The sequence below is a fragment of the Acinonyx jubatus genome, chromosome C1 (genome assembly GCF_027475565.1).
Source record: "Acinonyx jubatus isolate Ajub_Pintada_27869175 chromosome C1, VMU_Ajub_asm_v1.0, whole genome shotgun sequence".
NCBI lineage: Eukaryota > Metazoa > Chordata > Mammalia > Carnivora > Felidae > Acinonyx > Acinonyx jubatus.
In genome coordinates, this window is record NC_069381.1 from 30,072,788 (window position 1) to 30,091,239 (window position 18,452).

Here is an 18,452-nt window from a genome sequence, read left to right on the forward strand (position 1 = left end):
ATTTACAGAGTCCCTAAAGCACCTCCTTGGGTGCTTTGAAAATCACTAGCCTGAGTGTTTTCACAGTTCTCTTCTATCTCTGAGAAGTCCTGAATATTCCAGTTCCTGACATTTGTGTAGCTCTTTTTGTTTTATAAAGTGCTTTCATATACACTGCCTCATTACCTCTCTCTAGTAACTCCATGAGAGCTAACAGGATAGCTAGTATTACCTTCATATCCTGGAGAAGATACTGAGGTCTATCCATAGACTAAGGCTCACATACCAAGTTGGTGACAGTCTTGGCTTTAATTACTAGCCCAGTTTCTTTTTTGGCCATCACCATACTGCAATGGAATATGATCTTTCTGTTTGATCCATTTTTTTTTTCAGTGAAAATACAATCATGTTAACATTTAAAAGTTTTATAATTAACTATTTTTAATGTAACCTTATATATAACTTTTTCTAGTGAAATCAGTGCATGAGTTTTATTCTGACCTTTTAATGTAACACTGTATCATGAATATTCTTCACATTTCTGTATAATCTTTATAATCACAAGATCTGTTATTTAATTTGGGACACTCCTGAAGTACCAGGAATCAACTTGGGGAGAACATAGGTGAAATTGTGGTAATTAGAAACAGAACCAAAGGCAGAATTTATGGGAATGCTTATGAGCTAGATTTATTGGCACTTAGAATTTCCACTTTCTGGTAGGGAAGGGGAGCAGAAAGTCATGAAAGAAAAGACAGAATCTTCCTTTTGAAGCAACATGAGAAGGCTTCATTTTAATATCTTTATTAATAGAATGCTGCTTTTTATGTCCTCAATTACACTTACTGTTCATTTTTGTTATGTTGGAGGACATTGATGTTAAAGTTGAGCCTTTTGGCTTTATTATAAATCCTCATTGCAGAGTATGGCAGACAGCACAGCTATTCTAAAGACTTCATCATTTTACCAGCACTTGCTTCGCAAAGTTATAGCAGGGTCCAGAGGAGATTGAGGAAGGGAATTCGGATTTCCTTTAGAAGGGATTAGAAGCCTTCTATCTTCTGCCTACTGCTCAGAAGCCGAAACATCAGAGTTGTTGCCTGGCAGCTAAAATGATTTGTCTCTTTCCATGAGTATGTTGTCTTGTGCTGTGTTAACCTCCTGGTACCTGAGCTCAAAGTGAGTGCCAGAGAACAAATTCAGTGCCTGTATGTATTCCTAATACAAGTTTGTCTTGCCCTGTTTGTCTCCCTGTCCTTCTGCTCAGGTTCCATACTGCCCTCTGTAGGAAGCTCTGTAGGCAGTGTAAACGGATACCACACCTGCAAAGGTGAGAATGCCTCTTTGTTGGATGTGTTAGGACAGAGTTCGCGTTGGCATCTGTGTATGTTTCCGTATGTGTGAAAGAACTGCTGCCAGGATGGGTATGAGGGTTAAAAAAAAATCTGGGGAGAAGCCACTGTGATCCTTCTTTGCTGGATTGCTAAAGGCTAAACAGGTTGGCAGCCAATGAAATAAAGTACTAGGAAATAAATTGCACCACTAGATAAGAGCAAGAAGGAAAAGACCTGGAAGAAAAACATATGCGAATCTTTGAGTCCTAAAGAAGCCACACTAAAGGTGGTCTAGTCTAGCATTCAACCTTCTGGCCCCATGACTTCTCTGTAGTTTGGAGAAGAGGGAGCAGAAGAATGCCCCAGATCCTTTACTGCCTTCACTTCTGCAGTTCCCAAGTGTATTTAGCATTTCATTTCTATATCTGAGTACCTAATGTCAAAATCTGAAAGCAGATTAATGAAACATTTTTTTGCTTTGTATATGTAAGCAAGAAATTTTATGTAATTTAGCAGGAACAGAATCTCTAGTTCACTAGAAGGAGTAGGAGAGACGCTTGATCCTGATGAGTAATTTAGCATGAGGAATTCAGGAGGATGCTTGGAGAGCTATCCCAATCTGATTTCTGTTTCTATGATGCTAGATCTGACGGAGATCCAGTGTGACATGTCAGATGTAAACTTAAAATATGAGAAACTGGGTGGAGTGCTTCGGGAACACCAAGAAAGCCTTCAAGCTGTCCTCAGCAGAATGCAGGAAGTTCAGAAGGAGGCAGGCTCAGTGCTGCAGTGGCTGGAATCAAAAGAGGAAGTCCTGAAAGCCATGGATGCCTCTTCATCTCCAACCAAGCCGGAAACAGTGAGAGCCCAAGCTGAATCTAACAAGGTATTATGTTTACATTAGCTGTATCCCAAACACTAAGAGGAAGGGGCTGTTGTACCGATGGTCCTGCCTGAGCCTGGGACCTGAAAGTGAGACATGCCCACCCACCCAGGCCATGAGGAGCCCTTTCAGATGATTAATATGCCTAAACTCTACTAGAGAACTTTCTTACCTATGAAGTTAGAAATTACTATAAATAAGATTCAGAAACAAAATCAGACCTGTTTACAGAAAGAGAATATCCCTCCTCAGAAGCATCAGCTCACTGAGAATAGGATCTGGTTTTCCATATAATGCTGTAAGCCAAACCATTCTCATCAAAGCCCCTTTCCAACTCCCGGGGGGATTTAAATATATATAGCTGTAATTACAGTTCATTCTTAAGGTAGACATGTAGAACTAGGAAAAATACCAGAAGAAATAAGACCATATGGAAAATCCTATAAAAAATTTTTTTTTGCCAAAATGTTTTATATTCTAATTGGGCATATCGTGCCATCTCCTCCAACTACATAAATGTTCTTGACGTCTTTGTTGTCATCATCATCATCATATCTGACGGTTTTTGTGTATGGGGATTAATAATACCCTTTTACTGAGTTCTACCAATGTGTTGTACATAAAAATCCTGCCACTTAGATTTTCATCTTAAAGTAAAAATTGAAGCAGAAATGTTAGGTATCTTGAAATCACAAAACAAGTCACTGATGGCATCAGAAGTAGAGCCAATAATTGCAACCCAGTCTTCCAGTCCTTTCCTGCACACACACAGATTTCTTTCCTATCCAGAAATCTCATGGCATCCCTGCTGTTCTCTCTTCTAGGCCTTCCTAGCTGAATTGGAACAGAATTCTCCAAAAATCCAAAAAGTAAAGGAAGCCCTGGCTGGGTTGCTGATGACATATCCTAACTCACAAGAAGCAGAAAACTGGAAGGAAATGCAAGAGGAACTCAGTAAGTTATCACAGGGGGATTGAAGATTCACTAAATTGCTTATCTTCAAAGCAGATATAGAATTTCAGCACATCCTATAAAGCAGGACTTATTTTTAGTTAATTTTCAGAAGCAAGCAAGAGGCCCAAATGGGGTTAGAGATTGAGTCTGATTAAGGAAAGGATCTAGAGATTCCACTCAAAGTGTCAGATATTTGGCTTTCTTGGGCAAGTCAATCTGACAATCTTGTGATAAAGAGAGCATTGGTGATAAAAATGAAAAAATGGGAAATAATCTACTCACGGGAAGGATTAGGTGAATTATGCCACATTCATAGTATTAAACTGTAAACGATGGTAGTAATTATTTATTGACATAGAAAAAACATGGGCATAAAAGATGTTTATTATATAGTAAGAGTTAAAAAACAGGCTATAAAATAATCTATGTGTTGTGTAATATATATGTGCATTTGTGTCTGTGTGTGTATATGTAGTTCTGTGCAGTTTTATCCCATGTGTAGTTTCATATAGCCACCACCACAATCAAGTACAGAACTACGTTACTTTAGTTAAAATTAAATGAAGGTTATTTTTAACTTAAAAAACTTTAATGCTGCAGGGGTCATTTCCTGTAGTTGGTTAGGAACATAACTTAGGGATCAGGCCAGTGGCTGGTGAGCGTAAAGGAACACATTCTCTCATTTCCTCTCTACAGATTCCCGATGGGAAAGGGCCACTGAAGTGACCGTGGCCCGGCAAAGGCAGCTGGAGGAATCTGCAAATCATCTGGCCAGCTTCCAGGCTGCAGAATCCCAGCTCCGGCCCTGGCTGATGGAGAAGGAACTGATGATGGGGGTGCTGGGCCCCCTGTCTATTGACCCCAACATGCTGACTGCACAAAAGCAGCAGGTCCAGGTGAGCCACAAAGCTTACTGCTTTAAGCAAAGAAATGGGAGTCATGCGAATCTGGATTTGAATGCTGTTGTCAGCAAGTAGATTTCAAATGACCCTGGACTAGTCATTTAACCTTCCAGTGTCTCAGTTTCCTCGGTTTAAATGAGATGTTTGGGTTTTTTTTGTTTTTTTTTTATAGGCATATAAATATATATTTAATATTTAATAATCAAAGGTCACAAAGATTTACTAGCATAGTTTATTCTAAGGTGTTTTTTTTTTTATGAAATTTATTGTCAAATTGGTTTCCATACAACACCCAGTGCTCATCCCAAAAAGTGCCCTCTTCAATACCCATCACCCACCTTCTCCTCCCTCCCACCCCCCATCAACCCTCAGTTTCTTCTCAGTTTTTAAGAGTCTCTTATGCTTTGGCTCTCTCCCACTCTAACCTCTTTTTTTTTCTTCCCCTCCCCCATGGGTTTCTGTTAAGTTTCTCAGGATCCACATAAGAGTGAAAACATATGGTATCTGTCTTTCTCTGTATGGCTTATTTCACTTAGCATAACACTCTCCAGTTCCATCCTCGTTGCTATAAAGGGCCATATTTCATTCTTTCTCATTGCCACGTAGTACTCCATTTTGTATGTATATAAACCACAATTTCTTTATCCATTCATCAGTTGATGGACATTTAGGCTCTTTCCATAATTTGGCTATTGTTGAGAGTGCCGCTATAAACTAAATGAGATGTTTGTAAGGGCTTTATCTCATTGCCTGACAGAGGCGCCTGGGTAGCTCAGTTGGTTAAGTGTCCAACTTCAGCTCAGGTCATGATCTCGTGGTTCATGAGTTTGTGCCCCGAGTCTGGCTCTGTGCTGACAGCTCAGAGCCTGGATCCTGCTTCAGATTCTGTGTCTCCCTCTCTCTGTGCCCCACCCCCATTTGTGCTGGGTCTGTCTCTCTCTCTCTCAAAAATGAATAAACGTTTAAAAATTTTTTTTAATGATGAACAGTCAATAACTGTATTATTAATATCATTAACAGAGGCAGTAAGATGAGTGGATGTGACTACATTGTAGAATCGTATTTTACATTTTTTTTTAGGTGGACACAAAATGAGCAGCAGGCAAAAGTTTATTAGCGTATAAGATTAGAAAGTAAGAATAGTAGGAAAGCTCTCTTGAATGCCCACCGAACCGTATTTTACTTTTAATCCCCAGTGACAATGACCATATTACTTAATGCAATGTCTTATATCTGCTGGTTTCATTTAAAGATTTTTCTGTTACTCAAACCTCAAGAAAAAAAATTATTTAAGTACCTACCATCATAGAAATTTAGGTTGGCCAAGGGGCACCTGGGTGGCTCAGTTGGTTTAGCGTCTGACTCTCGATTTTGGCTTGGGTCATGATCTCAGGGTTTTTTGGTTCAAGCCCTGCATTGGCTTCTGTGTTGACAATGAGGAGCCTGCTTGGGATTCTGTCTCTCCCTCTCTGTCTGCCCCTCCTCCACTCTCTCTCTCTCTCTTGCTCTCTCTCTCTCTCACACACATACACACTCTCTCTCTCTCTCTCTCTCTGTCTCTCTCTCTCTCTCTCTCTCTCTCCCTCAAAATAAATAAACATTTAAAAAATTGTTTAATAGAAATTTAGATTGACCAAATATGTCATTTCCAATGAAATCATGCTGAGAACATTTCTTCTTCTTCTTCTTCTTCTTCTTCTTCTTCTTCTTCTTCTTCCTCTTCCTCTTCCTCTTCCTCTTCCTCTTCCTCTTCCTCTTCCTCTTCTTCTCTCCTTCTTCTTCTCCTTCTTCCCCTTCTCCTCCTTCTCCTCCTTCTCCTTCTTCTCCTCCTTCTCCTTCTTCTCCTTCTCCTTCTTCTTCCTGTTCTTTTCCTTCTTCTCCTCCTTCTCCCCTTCTCCTTTTTTTTTGTAAGCACCCAAAAACCTTTTCTTGTTCTACATCCTCTTTCAAATTTGTTCCATTTCTTCTTGCCATCCACCAAGTTCCCTAAATTAAGACCTAAAAGTAGTATTTGAAGGAACCTTTTCTTTTAGCCCCCTATTCCAGTGGTTTTCAGACTATTTGCTATCAACTGTTTACACTCTTAAAAATTATTAAAGACCCCAAAGAGCTTGTGTTTAAATATTGGTATCTATTAATATTTACTGTGTTAAAACACTGAGGAAGCTAAAAATATGTATTTGTTGGGATGCCTGGGTGGCTCAGTCCATTAAGCATCCGATTTTGGCTCAGGTCATGATCTCACAGTTTGTGGGTTCGAGCCCTGCACTGTCAGTGGGGAGCCTGCTTGGTATTCTCTCTCTCTCCTTCTCTCTTTGCCCCTCTCCCCGTGTGCTCGCTCTCTCGCTCTCAAAAATAAATGAATAAACTTAAAAAATAAAATCTTTAAAATATAAATGTATTTATTAATTTTTTTTAATGTTGGTAAAACCATAACATTAAGTAACATATATATTTTTATGAAAAAATAACATTATCCAAACATAATAACTTTAGTAAGAGAGATATTGTTTTATGGCTTTATAAATCTCTTTGATGTCTGGCTTAATAGAACATTCTCATAGATTTTCATATCTGCTTCTGCATTTAATTTATTGCAATACCAGATGCCATATAGCCTATGGAAAACTCCATTGAGCATTCATGAAAGAAAAGTTATAAAAGGCAAATAATATCTTACTATTTTTATGAAAATAGTTTTGACCTCGTGGACCCTCTGAAAGGTCCTAGAGACTTCTGAGGACCCCTGGAGCATACTTTGAGAATTACTGTTCTAATCTTTTTCCATTCTAAATGCTACTACCTTAGGTAGGTTAGATCTCAGGTCTAGACCATTGCAACAGCCTACTAATGGGCTTCTTTGTCTAGTGCATCCTCCACACAGTTACCAAATTATCTCCTTAACTCACACATCTAAATATGTGAAAATGCTTTGCTGGCTCATGGCTGCCTATTGAACAACGTCCAAATACCCGCTCAGTGTCGTATATAAGACTTTCCACTATCTGATCCCAGTTTGTCTTGCCAGCCTCATTTCTCACTCTTCCCCCACATATCTAGGTTTTGTGCTGCACCAGGTAACTTCCTTTCCTTGAACATACCATATTCCTACAGCTCTGTGCCTTTGCTAATCCTAGGCCCTCCCCTTGAAATGCCCCTCACCAGTCTGACTCTCTGCTCACTGGGAAAATTCCTTATTTTGTCCTTTGCAAAGCCTTCCTGACTTCCCTCTTCTGCTTTTGTCATCTTCTATCGAATTAATCATCCTTACTTCTTGCTTTCACAGTGCCTTGTTCACATCAGTGTTTATCGTTTTTGCTTTTTTTTTTTTTTTTACATTCTGTTATAGTTCATTGTTTACACATCTGTTATTCCTTAAAGTCCTGTCTTATTTACTTTTGTACAGTGTGAGTGATGAATACTTTCCATAAATTATCTTATTTAATCCTTAAAACAGCCAAGATGAGTACTTCCTATCCTCATCTTATAGATAAGTAAGCTGAAATTTGGAGAACTTCAAAAACTTGCCTAAGGTTATATATACATCTAGTAAGTAAGAGAGTAAGAATTTGAACCCAAGCAGTACAACTCCAGAGCCCATAATCCTAACTCCTTGCTGAATGAAATAAGGGATAGAAAAGAGTAAAAAGACATGCTCCTTGCTTTAAAGAAGCTCATTATCTAATCATGCTATGTTGTAATGTACAGATTGTTTATGCTGTTGGAATTCCAAGAAAGAAACTAGGAAAAACAGAGGTATTGAGAGTTGAAATGGCAAGCCCAGCCAGAGGTATAGCTAGCTGGCTCTGGGACCCCAGGTTTTATCTGGCAAAGCTGATGAGTGCCAATCCAGAAAACAAGGCCAACCTTAGTAACTGATGTTGAAACAGAGTATGACAAATAAGGAAAAGAAATAGAATAGGCACAATCAATGACCCTTGCAAAACAAGTTTTTATTAAGCAGTTGTTGTTGTTATAAATGATACTACATTTTCCTAGCAGCCTGATCCTTGGAGTTTTCTGGTTTATTTTCCAAAGGAGTTGGCACTACTTGGCACAATCTAAAATCAGTTTTTGTTTTGACACTCTTTTTAGATCTGTCTTTTCTCTCTAAACATCTTGATGTCATTTCTATTACAGTTTATGCTGAAGGAATTTGAAACACGCAGGCAACAGCATGAGCAGCTGAACGAGGCGGCTCAGGGCATTCTAACAGGCCCTGGAGATGTCTCTCCATCCACCAGCCAAGTACAGAAAGAACTCCAGAGCATCAATCAAAAGTGGATTGAACTGACTGACAAACTCAATTCCCGTTCCAGCCAAATTGACCAAGCTATTATCAAAAGCACCCAGTACCAAGAACTACTCCAGAACTTATCAGAGAAGGTAAAGGCAGTTGGACAGCGACTAAGTAGCCAGTCGGCCATCAGCACCCAGCCTGAGGCCGTGAAGCAGCAACTGGAGGAGACCAGTGAAATTCGATCTGATGTGGAGCAGTTAGACCATGAGATTAAGGAGGCACAGACACTTTGTGATGAGCTCTCAGTACTCATTGGGGAGCAGTACCTCAAGGATGAGCTGAAGAAGCGTTTGGAGACAGTTGCCCTGCCTCTCCAAGGTTTAGAAGACCTTGCAGGTAAGTTAGGGTACAGAACACACTGCTGACATTAGTGGCAAGCCCAAAGATTGACTTTGTAATAGTCCCAAGAATCTAGGGTGACCTGTAAACAGCTTTTGGACTCACACTAGTGTTACCCTATCCCTTTGTCCAGTTCCAGTGAGAAGTGCTATGGTCATCACACATTGGCTGAGCACTAGCAATATGGGAGACTTTATATAGCATAATCCTAGACATAAGAGCACTAATATCAATTTTGTCAGCAGGTAGAGATTCGTGCTCATGGATGTCCTTATAGGTGAAGCCACACACATACTTTAACTAATACTTATTTATACCATGCACATGCATACACACACATATACCATATTACAGAATTAGAATATGTTCTGGACTGCTTATGATGGCCTTGTACCAGAAGAATTTTGTACTCAGTGTGTTGCCTTTCTGTAGAAACATTTATGGCTTTTTATCAGCTTAGAAACAGAAGTTTACTTCTATTACTCAGGTGACCTTACAAGGTTGGCGTGAGGATTAAATCAGATCTAGTGTGTGAAGGAGACTAGCTCTGTGCTGCTTTTGTGGCAGACCCTCAGTTAACATGTTTCCTTCCCCTAAGAATAGACCGTATACTCTCAGCAAACATCTTAAATGCCATGTCCTGATCTGATTGGTTTAAACTTGATTTTCTCATTTCAGCTGACCGCATGAACAGACTCCAGGCAGCTCTTGCCAGCACCCAGCAGTTCCAGCAAATGTTTGATGAGCTGAGAACCTGGTTGGATGACAAACAAAGCCAGCAAGCAAAAAATTGCCCAATTTCTGCAAAATTGGAGCGGCTACAGTCTCAGCTACAGGAGAACGAAGAGTTTCAGAAGAGCCTTAACCAACACAGTGGCTCCTATGAGGTGATTGTGGCTGAGGGAGAATCTCTGCTTCTTTCTGTACCTCCTGGAGAAGAGAAAAAGACTTTACAAAACCAGTTGGTTGAGCTCAAAAGCCACTGGGAAGAGCTTAGTAAAAAAACTGCAGACAGACAATCCAGGCTCAAGGACTGCATGCAGAAAGCTCAGAAATATCAGTGGCATGTGGAGGACCTTGTGCCATGGATAGAAGATTGTAAGGCCAAGATGTCTGACTTGCAGGTCACTCTGGACCCAGTGCAGCTAGAGTCCAATCTTCTGAGATCAAAGGCTATGCTGAGTGAGGTGGAAAAGCGCCGCTCCCTGCTAGAAATACTGAACAGTGCTGCTGACATTCTGATCAATTCTTCAGAAACAGATGAAGATGACATCCGGGATGAGAAGGCTGGGATCAACCAGAACATGGATTCCATTACAGAGGAACTACAGGCCAAAACAGGGTCTCTTGAAGAAATGACTCAGAGGCTCAAGGAGTTCCAGGAAAGCTTTAAGAATATTGAAAAGAAGGTTGAAGGGGCCAAACACCAACTTGAGATCTTTGATGCTCTAGGCTCTCAAGCCTGTAGCAACAAGAACCTGGAGAAGCTAAGAGCTCAACAGGAAGTGCTGCAGACCCTGGAGCCCCAGGTAGACTATCTGAGGAACTTCACCCAGGGCCTGGTAGAAGATGCCCCAGATGGATCTGATGCTTCCCAACTTCTTCATCAAGCCGAGGTCACCCAGCAAGAGTTCTTGGAAGTCAAGCAAAGAGTGAACAGCGGTTGCATGACAATGGAAAACAAGCTGGAGGGGATTGGTCAGTTTCACTGCCGAGTCCGAGAGATGTTTTCTCAGCTGGCAGACCTGGATGATGAGCTAGATGGCATGGGTGCCATTGGCAGAGACACTGATAGCCTCCAGTCCCAGATTGAGGATGTACGGCTATTCCTCAACAAAATCCAAGCTCTCAGGTTAGACATAGAGGCCTCTGAAGCAGAGTGTCGACAAATGCTGGAGGAAGAGGGGACTCTGGACTTGTTAGGTCTCAAGAGGGAGCTCGAAGCCCTGAACAAGCAATGTGGCAAACTGACAGAGAGGAGCAGAGCTCGCCAGGAGCAGCTGGAGCTGACGCTGGGCCGCGTGGAGGACTTTTACAGGAAGCTGAAAGCCCTCAATGACATGACCACGGCAGCAGAGGAAGGGGAGGCCCTCCAGTGGGTCGTGGGGACTGAAGTGGACCTCATCAACCAGCAGTTAGCAGATTTTAAGGTAAGCCATGCCCTTGTTTTTTGATCTTTTGCCTTCAGTAATGTGTATTTCTTTTCCTGTAACTCGGAAACCCATTGGATATACATCTTAACTTCTGTTCCTGGGGTCGCTATTCTCGCTTCCATCACCATCAAAGCACACTGTCTGGAGACTTAACAGTCTTTTGGATTCTGGGCAATTGGTTTGAACGTTTTTCTGTTGTAATTTATTTCAGTGTTTATAACCAACTGAGGGTATAGAAAGAAATGTCCAAATGTTACTGCTTACTCGAGGATCTCCTCTTGTGATTTGTAACAGCAGCAAATGTTTCCCTAGGTCCATGTTTTCCACTTGAGGTGTGCGAAGTCATAAGATAAACATGGGGTCATCTTCATAAAGTGTTGATTTTCTTTTTCCTCCAATTTCAGGAGAAAGATGCATTATGAAGTAAAGTACAAAATTCTTATGAGTTATTAAGATAAAACATAACACTTCAAAGAAACTTCCCACTTAGAGCAGGCGGGTAAGACGACACCCCAGGCCCCCAGGAATATAAGTTCTTTGCCTATAGGAGAGTTTGAAAAGCACTGCCCTGACTGCAAACATGTTTTCACTCTTTGCCTGAGTCAGAATTTCCAGTCCTGAGATTTTGTGAGTCGAAATTAAAGCAACAGGGAAGAGGAAGATGGGAGGAATTGACTCTCAAAAATGCGATTTTGCTAGGTCAGGGACTTGGAGCTCTCAGGACTGTGTGTAGGGTCATGGCTCTCAGGATGGGAGCCTTTCATCCTGAGTTTCCCCTGTTGTAAATGCCAAAAAGTGCCTTACTCCACTGCTGGAGACCCCTCTGCTGCTTTTCCTTCTTGGTGCACAGAGTGGATATGAAAAGGCTACTTCCAGCACTTTGTTTCCATCACTGGTGTTAATTATTCCCACCTACACAGTCATACTCCTGCAGTCAGAGTTCATTTGTTCTCCAAAGCCCCTGCCTGTCAGGATTTTTTCAAGTACAAATACGTTTGGAGAGGTGGGATTGACACCGGTCAGAGCCCCGCAGTCCTGAGAAAAGTTACAAGATTCGAGCGCAGAAGGGTGGCTGTTTTAGAAGGGTCCCCAGCTTAAGGGATGTTCAACTCTGAAGTGGGACATTGGCTGAAGATCTCCTTACAGTGTTTGGAGACAGTGTAGTTTGGAGCAACAAGTCATTGTTTGGGGGATTCTTGAGGACCCAAATGAGAGGATAGGAAGGGAAAATTCAAACCCATGAGCACATACGTTTTCCTCTTAGAAACTCCCGCACCTCCATTCCAGGGGCAGGTGGCCTTTCTTCATCACGTGTGTTTTTCTTGCCTTTGCTGTTGTAAGCGCCCTGAAAGCAGAGACTGTCTTCTACAGGCTCCGGGTTACTTAGAATTAACTATCTGACCAACTAAATGAATTTCTTAGAAACCTGAAGGTCATCCCTTTGGTTCAAATAGTTGTATCAAACTAGATTCTGGTTTACATGGGAATTATTTTAAATTTTATTTGCCTAATCTTCTAAACACTACGTTGTGTAGAAGTTTTTCTTTATGAGTGCAGGTTAACATTATTAAAAAGATGATATTGTTCTTTGTGACGGTGATATCCTCAAGGGTATTAGAGACATTGGGGGCTGCTTTGTATTAAATGTTCCTAAATTATTGTGCAGTTTGTGTTGGGTATTGAAGTTCTTGTTTAGTGCCTCTTAGTGCATATGTGTGTAGCTTCCATTTCCCCCCACTTACCCTGATAGCAGGGCTGTCTTCTCACTGCAGCTACTTCACTGTTGTCATTGGGTTTGCCTTTTGCTGTCTATCCCTTGCTTCTAATCATCAGTGAGCTAGAAAATGAAGTAAACAAGCCTGTTAAAATTGCATTAAAATACAAGCTAGGATATAAAAAAGAGTCCACAGGCAGGCGTATATAGTGTTTGGATTTGAGGACAACTTTTCACTGTCCTTTTCAGTTAATCCTTAGTTGCTAGAAACTTCCTGAATTTTGATGTAGCTGGCAGATTTTAAGAAATTACTGGATGCTACCATATTTTATTTGTATCCTAGTATGTAGCTTAGAAATGCTCAGAGTTCAGTATCTGCTTAGCTGTTTATTATTGCATCCTGTTTCACTGATTTCTAAGAATAACCCTCCCACCACCAATACTCTGGATGCGAAGGCTGGTCATGGGCAGAGTGTGTGTCTCTGCAGGGGACCAGTGTTGAAATGCAAGACTGGAAGAAGAGAGAGAAAGAGGGTGGCAAAGTTGTGCCCCTGTGTGTATCCTCCTCAAGTTGGGGGCACAAATCAGAAGCCTGGCTCCACATGTCCGCCTTATAAAGTCAAAGGCTTTGGGAAGAGTTTTTGCCTCCTCCCAGCAAAGGCGTTTGGTCAGGAGGGGAGGAGCACGCTCCTGGCTCAGCTCACACTGAGCTCATGGGAAGTGAAAACAATGGGAGGGAAAAGCTCTGTGTGTCAGCTCCACGGTCCCCTGAGGCTGAGTAAAGGGAAGGTCTTTTTGGACCCATTCTGAGGACTGAGTCATTTTCGTGGTTTGAGTGTTGAGTTCTGGGTTAATGTGCTGTATACCCAGCAATGAATTAATCTTCCCTCATACCGGCAGCAGGCCTGATTTATAAAGTGTGACTCTGCTTTCAGATTCAAAGTGTTTTTAATAAGGAAAAACCAGAGATGAAGATGAACATAAAAAACAGCATTAGCTTTAAGTTTTCAGCTTTTTTTTAATTTTTAAATTTTTAAATTTTTTTTATTTTTAATGGAATCACACTCTCAGTACAGAGTCTGCCAAAGAGAAGAGGATATGAGTCTCTGAGACACAAGTGTAGCATCTGCTGGGACTAATTCCACTGTGGATGGGTGGCATAGACCGATGAGTCAGGTCTGGGGACAGCCCCGGCTTACTTGGGACTGTGCAGTAGTGCTGAGAAATGCGTGGAGAGGCAGCTTGTGGGAAAAGTTATTTCCTCCTTAACGTGAAAAACTGAAAGTCATTATTCCTAGAAGAGGCTTTTAACTCAATTGCTTCTGAATAAATGAGAGAATATGGTCCACCAGGGTGGATCTGTCCGATGGGAAGAGAGTTCTCTTCCACTTTAAACAAGCAAAGACCTCAAACCTTCCTGCATTTGGCTTTATTGGGTTCTGGCATTCCAGAGATCTCAAATGAGAATATTGAGTATGTTTTCAGAAAACTGGGAGGAAAAGACTTTGGCTAATCTCTTCAGGAAATTCTGTTTTCCTGAACAAGAGAGTCAGTGATTCTTGAGGAAAAGGAATTGTATGTGCATAACAGGACACTAACAAGAAAGGAGGGACCTTTATTTCACTAAAATTTAAGCCAAAGATCTGGTAACTCTGATGATAACAAGAAGCTTTCCTCATTTTGAAATTCCCTGTGCTAGTTTTATAGTCAAGAATTGAGATCATTATGAGTTCAAGCCAACCCCGTCGTTGTACACACACCCGCCGAGAACCACAGTGGCATCTCCGTCAGGAAGTAGGTGGTGGCTTGGGCATTAAGAGCAGTATCTGGATGCCCTTCATGCACTCCGAGTTTCATATGTATTTATATTTACTGTGTACTCAGGTCAGGCTTCATACTCGGCCCTCTACCACTCACTCAGTGGTAAGAAAGAACAAGTGGGAAAAATGGAAACCTTTTTAGGGTCCATAGGTTTCTCACAAAAGTTCACTTCACTTAATGGTGTGTTGGAAGCACCCAAGCCTGTTGGTCTTCTCCTTCCTTGTCTTCACGGCTGGGCTGGTGGGAAATAGATAAGGCAGCAGGCTTCCTCAGGACTGTTTTCAGTTCTATTTCAGGTTGAGCAGAGCCCAGGGTCAGGAGTTACACATACTTACAGCCTTTGTCTGGAGACCTCAGTATCCCACCAGAACACCAGAACAAGAAAGCCTTGTAAACTTCATTTGATTTTTTTTTTCCTCATAGAAAGCGAGTTTAAGCTTCGCTCTGAGCACACATGAGAACTCTAAGACAGGCATGGCCTGACATGGAGCTGAAGGGCTGCCAGTTTGCACAAAGACACTTCTTCCTTTCAAACGATTACAAAGACAGTATCAGCCCATCTACAGTTTTGCCAGTTAGATTCACTAGAGAATGAAGCATATGAGGTCAGCATTATCTACCTGCCCTTGGAGAGAAAGGAAATCACACTTGGTGTGTGACCTGTCTATCACCTAGAGGTTTCAGTATCTCCAGCTTTGCAGCAGCAAGGTAAGCTGAGTAGGCACCCCCACTCCTGCCTTGTGCTGACCCTTGGCCTGTCTTGGTTTTGTCTTTCTTCCTTAAACAGGGCTACTCCAAGAGGAACTACTAGGGTCCAAGGAAGTAAAGAGAATGCCCCAGAACAGGGTTTCTCAGCCTCTGCACTCTTGACATATGGGACTGGATAATTCGTTGTGGTGGGGGGGCTGTCCTGCACACTGCAGGATGTTTAGCAGCATCCCCGATCTCTACCCGCTAGATGCCAGCAGCAACCCTTCCCATAGACAACCAAAAATGTCTATCCAGACATTGCCAAATGTCCCCTGGAAGGCAAAAATCTCCCTCTGTTGAGCACCGCTGCCTTAGAAGAAAATTACCACCTACACTTGGGAAACTTGGAATTCAGCTGGAAGCAGCGCTGGCTGATTAAGTTAAATATTTATGTTGCAGACAGCCTTCTAATAATCTGATTAAGACTGTGTGGTAGCAGCAATTGCCTCTAAGTCAGCCTTCCTTTAAGCTGGGCCCCGGATTCCTGATTTTTGCTGGGACTAATCTGTGTCTGGTTTAAAATTTCCTAGGCACTTTCCCTGGCATCAGCAGTTTATTTTTCGTGGAGTTGTTGATGCAGGTGTTTGGTTGATGATGCATTTCTAAAGAGAAGAGGAACTTCCTGTGTGGAAATACTTCAGGAAGCTTCCTCGTTCAGTGCCTTTAGGGGGAGACTGCAGTCTGTCAGTTGTTCTCAGCTCAGGAGCTCACAGTTTGGCTGCTGATGTTAATAACCCTTGGGAGATCACCTCACAGACCTACCAAACCCCAAGAATTCCAGTGCTCCCTAATAATCCTCTCCACCCCCACTTAGCAACTGGGTGGGGAGAAGGTAAAGGCGTGTTTAAGGACTTTAGCTTTGCTTCATATTGAACTTTTCCCAGCCCCATTTTAAAGCAGCCCCATTAGTATTTTAAGTATCAGCATCACAAAGCAAAATCCCAGGATTGCAGTCATTACATCATCTTAAAGGAGACTCACACCTCTGCAAAGGCAGTAAAATCAAATGAAAGATCATCAAGAAAGAATCCATTGATGGATTTCACAAAAATTTGTGTGGAAATTTTGATAGCAAGGGAAGACTTTAAAGCAATGTAAGAAAGGACTGAGCGGTTTGATTTGAGTTTACTGAAATTCTTCACATATCATGTCAGCATGTAGCATTTGCAACTAAAGTTCACCATATGATTTTGTACACAAAGGAGGAAAAATATGTTTCCAGGAAAACTAGAATTTACCCCACACAGGACTTGTATTCATTGTTAAGTATTTGATTAGTGAACACAGGTTGAGATAAGCACAGACTTGCAGAACAGGACTATTTCTCGTTGTGTCTAGAAATGAATGGTAAACGGTCTTGGCCTTGGCCTGGTCCTCAGCCTTAGTGTCAGAAAAATCCTGGGCACTTTGAAGCTAGCTGGCTGGCACACGAGACACAGCATAAGCAGGGAGCCTCTAGGAAGTGTGATGAGTTGCTCTGAAGGACACTTTATTGTTAGAATTGTTTGGTTCACCAGGGATGAAATAAGTCCCACAGGGAGTCCTGTCAGATCACTGCACCAAAGAGCTGTCTCCTGCCAAACAGATTCTTCCCAAGTCTCAGCTGTCCTGTTGGGAAAACCTAGCTATGGGAAGAATGTGCTCCCTCCCCACCTTCCTTAATACTTTGCCACTACCACTACCAAGTGCTTTTCGAATACCAGCCTCTGGTATTGGCGGTGGGAGATTAATGGGATACACTTATTCCTTAGGCCTTCACAAGCTGTTTTCCGGCTACTAGCACTGTGATTTGACGTGTGGACCTTTCAGAATTTTGGCCACTCAGGGATAAGAATGAGTGCAATGTGGTAATGGTCCATGGATCCCTTGGTGGGAGGTAGGAGGAAGGGACTCCATATTCCTTTCAGTCCATCATCCTTACTGAGCACTTGCTCTGTGCCAGCCCTTGTGGTGGGACAATATGTTATGGGAAACAGGCACCAGGGATTGCAGTGGCAGTGACGTGTGGTGCTGAGTACACCTAAAAGACACCTAAGTTGAAGTGAGCTCTAACCTCAACCCCCTATCAATCAGACATTTGCAATCCCAGTTGCAGTTAAGAACACTGAGACTGTGAGTTTGTTATAGTGTCTTGTTCAAGCCACACAGCATGTTAGAGCTGGGATTGGAAAGGTTTGTTTGGCACCAAAGGTCATGCTTGACCAATAGTTCTCAAATGGGGGCAGTTTTGCCCCTTAGGGGACATTTGGCCATGTCCAGAGACAGTTTTGACTGTCACAATGGGAGAGGCTTCTGCTAGCATCTAATGGGTGCTAAACATTCTATAATGCAGAGGATAGCCCCTTACAACACAGAATTATTCAGCCCCTTTCTAAAAAGTTGGAGGTTTGATTTTTTTCCCCCTCTTCAGATGCCATGACAGGTAAGAGTTAACTGACAACTCCACTGCCTGGCAAAGCTTCATGGTTTTTCTCCCCCCCCTTTTTTTTTTTCCAAAAGTTAGTTAAGAAATAGTGTTAGTTCTGGGAATGACTATACAGATCTGTTGGAGAAAGTCAGGATCCTGGTGAACTAATTTGAGTCAGTGGCTAAAGAATTCTCTTAATGCTTGACCAGTCCCAGCCCCACCCTGCCGCAAGGCTCCTGCTGTGGAAATCAATCAGCTGTGTATCTCAAGCTGCTTCCTGTAGGGTGTGTTATGGAATGGCATCAGCCCCTGCACCAGCTGGGTGTCCTGATCTCAGTGTGATTTTATCAGACTCTGTCTCTTTTGAGCCTTGCTGTTTGGAACAAAGGATCCTCTGTTAGGAATGCAGAGAGCTCCTCTGATTGGACTGCTAGCGTGTACGTACATGGTTCCCACGGAAAAAACAGACATAAATTATGCTGTAGCCTTCTAGAACTTAGGCTTCCAAGTTGCTTTTCCCTTAGCTTCTGTCTGTATTTACCCTTCTTTCTGTATGTACTTATCCTTCACCCAGTTCAATGTAGGAGCCATCTGATCTGATGGATTAAATGATGGCATCCTTCAGAACTGGTCTGTATCCCTCTAGTCTTTTCCTTTTCCAACCTTGGAAACCACATATTTGATCCCCACTGTTTTTTCCAGTCTTAATTCCTATATAGACCACCCATCCACTTATCTCAAACACTCTTTATACATTATGCATATTTCTACCCATACCTGAAGGCTTGGTTCTAGTCCCGTGTCTCCACAAAGCCTCCTTCCCAAGTTCACTACTTCTGTTCTCCTAAACCACTTAATATGTGCAACTCATTTGGCCTTTATCCTATACTGCCTAACTTTGGTGTTTTCTCATTAT

At 42.0% G+C, this 18,452-nt stretch overlaps 1 protein-coding gene across 29 annotated transcripts in view; it reads left to right on the forward strand.

The window, feature by feature from the left end:
- The window catches only part of MACF1 (microtubule actin crosslinking factor 1), a 328,483-nt gene that overhangs the window by 238,538 nt on the left and 71,493 nt on the right, over window positions 1-18,452 (forward strand). For 26 of the 29 annotated variants that reach the window (XM_027059599.2, XM_053211857.1, XM_027059590.2 and 23 more), the window contains 6 exons: window positions 1,247-1,309; window positions 1,958-2,199; window positions 3,021-3,150; window positions 3,847-4,046; window positions 8,193-8,688; window positions 9,370-10,841. In XM_027059599.2, the coding sequence (XP_026915400.2) occupies window positions 1,247-1,309; window positions 1,958-2,199; window positions 3,021-3,150; window positions 3,847-4,046; window positions 8,193-8,688; window positions 9,370-10,841 (2,603 nt within the window). The remainder of the gene's footprint in view (window positions 1-1,246; window positions 1,310-1,957; window positions 2,200-3,020; window positions 3,151-3,846; window positions 4,047-8,192; window positions 8,689-9,369; window positions 10,842-18,452) is intronic. The other 3 variants (XM_053211912.1, XM_053211886.1, XM_053211824.1) reach the window with 1 other exon arrangement.